General features: G+C 58.8%; 1 protein-coding gene across 1 annotated transcript; it reads left to right on the top strand.

Moving 5' to 3' along the window:
• The first annotated feature begins 611 nt into the window (after window positions 1-611).
• ZNF511 (zinc finger protein 511) lies at window positions 612-4,982 on the top strand. The gene is made up of 4 exons (XM_020973067.1): window positions 612-750; window positions 961-1,314; window positions 2,070-2,432; window positions 4,425-4,982. The coding sequence occupies exons 1-4, from the start codon at window positions 716-718 to the stop codon at window positions 4,522-4,524; spliced, it is 852 nt and encodes a 283-aa protein (XP_020828726.1). The 5' UTR covers window positions 612-715; the 3' UTR covers window positions 4,525-4,982.
• The last annotated feature ends 1,061 nt before the right edge of the window (window positions 4,983-6,043 follow it).

Raw genomic sequence — 6,043 nt, 5'->3', positions numbered from 1 at the left:
CCCGCCTCAGGCAGCGCATGGTTGGTAAGGGAGGAGGGTGGGGGGGAGAAGAAGAGGGGAAATGGAGCTGCCCTCCCCTCCCCCAGGCTGCTGGCCTGCCTGGGCCCAGGGTCGACTGGCCCTCCCCCGCCCACCCACAGCTGCAGGACCTTCGCCACCCTACTGCCGGGGCCACCCCTAGTCTGCACCAGGACACCTGCTGTTTGAGGTCATGTGGGCTCAGGGCGGGGCCTGGAGAATGAGAGCTAGGCTGAGGGGCGGGCCTTGGGGCAGGAGCAAGACTAAAGGGATAGATCTGGGGCGGGAGCAAAGATGAGGGGCCGAATATGGGGCGGAGCCTCAGGCGAGACCGAGGTGGAGGGGTGGAGCCTGGGATGAGACCGAGTCAGGGGCGGGGCTTTGGGATGAGACAGAGGCAGAGAGGCGGGGTCTGCGGTAAGAGACAGGCGGGGAGGCGGGGTTTGTGGTAAGAGACAGGCGGGGAGGCGGGGTTTGCGGTGAGAGACAGGCGGAGAAGCAGGGTTTGCGGCCAGACTGCGGCGGAGAGGCGGGGTTTGCGGCCAGACCGAGGCAGAGAGGCGGGGATTGCAGGGGGTGGGGAGGGTGTGGGAGGTAAGAAAAAGGTTCGTCGTAGAAAAAGGTTCGTCATCGTCGCGGTGATCAGGGCTCGGTCCACATCGCTGGTCGCGCCCTCCTCGGCCCTCTGCTCTCCAGGATGGGGACCCTACGAGACACCCTCAGCACCCGAAGGTGCTGTTGCCGCCTTTCCCAGTGACAGGGAAGCCGCGGTCGACGGAAGAGTCCGGTCAGCGGAGCCGGGCTCTGACGCCGGCTGCGGAGAGGGTCCGCAGAGGGTCCTCAGGGCCGGTGGGCGGCGGATAGGTGGCCGATGAGCCGAGGGGCTGGCGGGCGGGCAGGTAGCCCCTGGTCGGGGGCTAGCGAGCCGCTTTCTCCCTGCAGGGTGCCCGCTTACTGCTGCCACATTGGGGGCTGCGATCGGGTGTTTGACTCCCTGCCGGGCTACGTGCGTCACTACCAGACGCTGCACCAGAACGCGTGCTCCTTCTGCCGCCGCTCGTTCCCTTCGGACCAGCTGCTGGACATCCACCTCCTGGAGCGCCACGGCACCGTGCCGTCCTCGCCCACTCGGGCGGCGGCCGCGCGCGAGCGCCGCCCCATCCCCTTCTACTACCAGTGCCCGGTGTGGGGCTGCACTGACAAGTTCATGAGCCCCGAGGAGCAGACGGACCATCTGATCCGCATCCACCACTACCCGGCCCATCTGTGGTTCGATTCGCCCCCGGACAACCAGAGGTAGGGGAGAGGGGCGGGGGCGAGCTATCGTTGTTGAGGGGAGAGCAGGGAAACGAGGGGGGGACCAGGGGAGAGCAAGAAGGGAGGGGCAGGCGGGGGTGGGGGCCAGCGAGAGAGCAGGGAGGGAGGAGGAGGTGTTTTCAGATGAGAATGGATGGGGACGGGGGTGGGAGAAGAGCGGGGAGAGGAGGGAGGTGGACCATCATTATGAGGGATGGATTGGGATGGGGTGGGAGGAAGCGCGGAGAAGAGGGAGGTGGTCGATCATTATGTGGGAAAGATGGAGGTGGGGGTGGAGGAAAGCACGGAGAGGAGGGAGGAGGTCGATCATTATGGAGAATGGATGGGGATGGCTTGGGGGGAGAGCGGAGAGAGGAGGGAGGTGGTCGATCATTATTGAGGATGGATGGGGATGGAGAGAGAGCAGGGAGAAGAGGGGGAGGCAGATCATTATGGGGGATAAATGGTGGTGGGGAAAAAGCAAGGAGGGGAGGGGGAAGGGGCGGAGGCCGGGGAGAGCAGGAGGGGGCGGGGGCGGGGAAGGGGGAGAGAAGAGCAGAGGGGAGGGGGAGGGATAGGGATGAGGTGGGGGGAGGGGCCAAGCATCTCGGGGGAGCGATGGGGTGGGGGCGGGGAGGGGCGGTGGACATCCGGGCCTGAGCATCTACCGGAGGACGCCAGAGGGGCGTCATCGGTTGCCGGGAGGTGGGGGGGGGGCTGCAGGGCTATCACGCCCCAGTCACTCTCCTCTGCAGTTCCGGCCAGCAGGGCTTGGCATCCTCGGCATCGGCCTCTGCCGGGTCCGCCTCTGGGGCTAAGGAATCGGCCTCGGCCTCTGCATCGGTGGCCTCTGCCGCCGCATCGGCTTCTGTAGCCTCGATGTCCCAGGTCTCTGGGCAGATAGGAGCAATGGGAGGGGACATGATCCAGGAGCCAGAGGAGGCCATGGAGGAGACTGTGGAAGAGGTTGAGGACGAGGAGGAGCCCGTGGATGAGGCTGAGGACGAGGCTGAGGAGGAGCCCATGGGGGAGGAGGACATGGGGGAGGACGAGGAGGATGCCGAGTCGGAGGCTGGCAGTGACCCTGACTCTCCCGATGAAGACATCACCAGCCTCAGGTCAGGAGACTGGAATGTTGGCCCTTTCTCTGCCCCCTCCCACCCCTCCGTGTGTGTGCGTCTCTCTCTTTCTGTCTGCCTCACTTACACAATCTCCACCCAAAAGCACATTCAGCACTTAGGCCATGGACCCGAGAACCCAGTGAGCAAAGCCTGCCTTACCTTCCCCTGGGGAGTCAGTGCAATGTCTACCTGGGGAGAGAGAGGGAGCCCTGACTGACAAACCGATGGAGCCTCGGCCAGCTACCGCTTCACTATTCACTACATGTGTTTGGGACCTGGCAAAAAGCCTTCTTATACAGCTGTTCAACACACACAAAGGGAACTGTCCAAGAAGCACATCCTATAGAAATACACTTAGCACAAAAGGTTAAACATTTGAGCACACAGACCCCAGGAAGAATCTATGTCCTGAAGGGATGAGGAAGGGCCACAGGTGGGCTCAGTCTTCAAGGGATTCCAAGGGATAGAGGAATGTGGGGTGGGGGTACAGCCCATGCAAAGACTGGCCGATAGGAGATGGAGGCATCAGGACAAAGCAGGCCAGTCTGAGTGGGAGGCGGGGCTCCCCTCAAAAGCTGCTTGGGAGAGTTCACTCTCTCTCAGGGACCCTGAAGACTCTGGGGTGGGGAACAGCCCATTCAGGTGTGTGTTTGCATGGGAGCTGGGAGAAACTTGAGGGTTGGGGGCTTAAGTCCTGTGGCCTGAGAGGGGATGATTACTCACATAGTATTCACAGAGCCCCTGAAGGTCAGCCAAGCTCCTCACATACATTGGTTCATTAGATACTCAAACAACACTAAGAGGGAGGTGCAGTTATTATCCTCAATCTACTGGAAATAAAGGCACACAGAGGCAGATGGAAGTGACTTGCCTAAGGTCACACAGCTAGGAAGTATCCAAGACGGGATTTGAACTTAGGCCTTCCTGACCTTAGCTGAACCTTTCAAGACTATATAACCCATCCTGGGTGAGCTGGGAGCCCCAGAGTCTGGGCCAGGGTTACACTTGGATTTTGGCAAGGCATTTGCCAGTCTTCCCTTTTTGGTACTTGTGGACAGGGTCCTACCCGAGACCCTTCCTGACTCCCTTACCCTCTGGGTTCTGTCATTTCCCCTGCTTGGGGGCTGGCTCATTGACTGCAGCACAGTGAAGACAGTGATGGGCCTGAAGACACCTTAGATACTCACTGGCCAGTGAAGGGCCAGTAACGGGAGTTATTTGGGTGAGCCCAACAGCAAACCCCTGCACCTGTTGGGAGGTCGGTAGTGGCGTGGCCCAGGGATCTGTTCCCGGCCTGGTGCCATTTGGCAGCTTGCTTACTGACTTGGTGATAGGATGATCCTGAGTGACCTTGACACACCACTGGGATGGCTGATGTCATTAGGGACAGAGCTCACTCGAGGTCTTTTCACTGAGAGAAGTGAGGGCAGAATTTGGGGAAGCAGAAGGAAGGATGGGAGAGATGCTGATGGCGAGGAGGCTTCCCAAGCATATAGTGGTGAAGGTGACCCTGTTTGGGGAAAGGGTGACTGGGAGGGGAGGCCAGAGACCACAGAGTTCCCTGCTTATAAGGGTCAGGAGGAGGAGGGAGGGAAAGAGGGAGAAGACTGGTCCTGGGGGAAAGGGGGTGGCAGCTCAAATGCTGAGTCCCTGCAGGAGGAGGCTCTGCCATCTCAAGGAATAGAGAAAAGCTGGCTCCTTCCTGAAGAGGGTAGCTAGGGGTTTAAAGGGAGGACTGGGAGGAGGGAGCAAAGTCTCAGAGGAATGGGAATTGGGAGCAAAGAGAGCTTGCCACTGAGGCAGCACACACCTCCCCCAAAAATAGGCAGTGAGAAACTGCTGGAAGGGTTAGGGTATTCCTGGGCCTCCGGTCCCTCTGCAGCCTAGCCCTTGACTTCCCTGCTGGGTGATATGGGGGGCCCCCCCAATAAAGGGGCATCATTGAAGTGAGAGCGTCAGGACTTACCGGGAGTATACTTTTCCTTCCAGAGGCCCTACAATTGGCTTTGGTCCGGGTGCCGCTGCAGGATATGATAGTCCAGACACTGGAGGATATGATAGTGCAGAGGAAAGTAATGAAGATCACTGAGCACCTGTAGGGCTGGGCTGCCACCTGGGGTTGTGAAGCAGGACCCCTCCCCCCCCACCCAGAAGCATGTTTTCTGGGCTTTAGAGCAGCCCCCGAGGTGCACCACCACACAGCGATCGGCCTGGGGTGCTGCTTCCTTGGTCTTCATTTATCTCTGGAGCCCCTGACCAAATCAGGGGTCGGCCAAGCACCTCTTGGACCCGGCTGAGTCCAGACCAGGCCTCTTCCCCTCTCCCTCCTTGCTCACTCCTCCTGCTGGAGGACCCCTCGTCTGTCTGTGTGTTTTGTCTTGTTGTCTGTGAAGCACAGGCCCCTGGTGTGCACACCAGGAATCCCAGGAGGATGCTCAAGGCTGTCGCCCGGAGCAGCCATGCCTGCTTTGGGCCATCTTGAGGTACCTTCTAAGGGTCTGCTCCCTAACCCTGTGAACCTAAATAAAGTCTGTGTAAGCAACCCCACCATGGCTGGGCTCCATTTGTACACTGCAACCACTCACAGGGAGGCTCCTTCCCTGCTGCGGGCAAAGATGCCCAGGGCTTTCTCACGTCTGAAAACTCAGGGTCCCACTCCTTTTTACAGCAAGCTGCCCCCTGGCCCCAGTCCCTAGTGAACTCGGCCCTCATCCTTCGTCTTCTCATCCTTTCTCCAAACTATTCTTCCCAAAGCTCACAGTGAGCCCCTGTGGCACCCTTCCCAACTGACCCCAGCCAACTCTTCAGGCTTACTGCCCATAGCCAAAGCCAGGGTTTGGTCCTGGGCCCCCTCTGTCCTAGATGGCATTTTTATTCCTTTTACATGATTCTAAATCCAGACAATTTCTAGACGAGAGAGAAAATGTCCACCCCGACTTAGTCCTCCCATGCTCCTTTCGTGGGTCTCCTTAACCCCAAGACAATTTGAGGTAACTGTAGGAATCTTGAGAGAGGAGAAAGGCAAGAAGCATTTGGCCGCTTACATGGGCCAGTCACTGGGCTAAGCTGGGAATATAGATACAAGCAGAGAGAATACACAAAAGGGAGCTGAAAGGGAATGGGAGGGAGAAATGGAGGTGCCCAGCACATGGTCACACGTGGTTCAGAAAGTCAGAATTGGCAATGAGAATACAGTTGGTTTGGGCACACTTCTTAGAGGTTGTGGAAGGCTTTGGTTGAAACAGGAGAGTCAGGGTATTGGGCCAAAATTCCAGAATCATTCCCCCTATGGCAGAGGTTCTCTGCTCATCCGTTGAGGCTAACCCCATCGGGATCCCTTGGTGAGCCTTTGGACCCTTTTATTTATCACTCCTGCCACCTGCTGCCTTGGCCTCTACAAGGGGGCTGCTGACTCCCCACCCCCACTCTCTCTTACCTCTACAGAAGGCTGCCTCACTTCTGCCTCCAAACACACCCACATCTCCCCATCCTACAAGGAATCCTCATGTGGTCATCTCTCCCCTCTCTGTGATGGCTAACCTCCTGAACAAGGCCATCTGCAATGGGGGCCTCTCTCCCATTCTGCCAGACTGCTCTCCAAATTGACT

The sequence above is a fragment of the Phascolarctos cinereus genome, unplaced genomic scaffold, assembly GCF_003287225.1.
Source record: "Phascolarctos cinereus isolate Bilbo 61053 unplaced genomic scaffold, phaCin_HiC Scaffold_3;HRSCAF=262, whole genome shotgun sequence".
NCBI classification, from domain to species: Eukaryota; Metazoa; Chordata; class Mammalia; order Diprotodontia; family Phascolarctidae; genus Phascolarctos; species Phascolarctos cinereus.
This window is presented reverse-complemented; position numbering and strand designations above follow the sequence as displayed.

Bases quoted from the DNA above. Each gene is read 5' to 3' on its own strand.
- ZNF511 (XM_020973067.1), top strand. From the start codon at position 716: ATGGGGACCCTACGAGACACCCTCAGCACCCGAAG. The intron at 751-960 runs GTGCTGTTGCCG...TTCTCCCTGCAG, and splicing joins GACACCCTCAGCACCCGAAG to GGTGCCCGCTTACTGCTGCC. The intron at 1,315-2,069 runs GTAGGGGAGAGG...TCTCCTCTGCAG, and splicing joins TCGCCCCCGGACAACCAGAG to TTCCGGCCAGCAGGGCTTGG.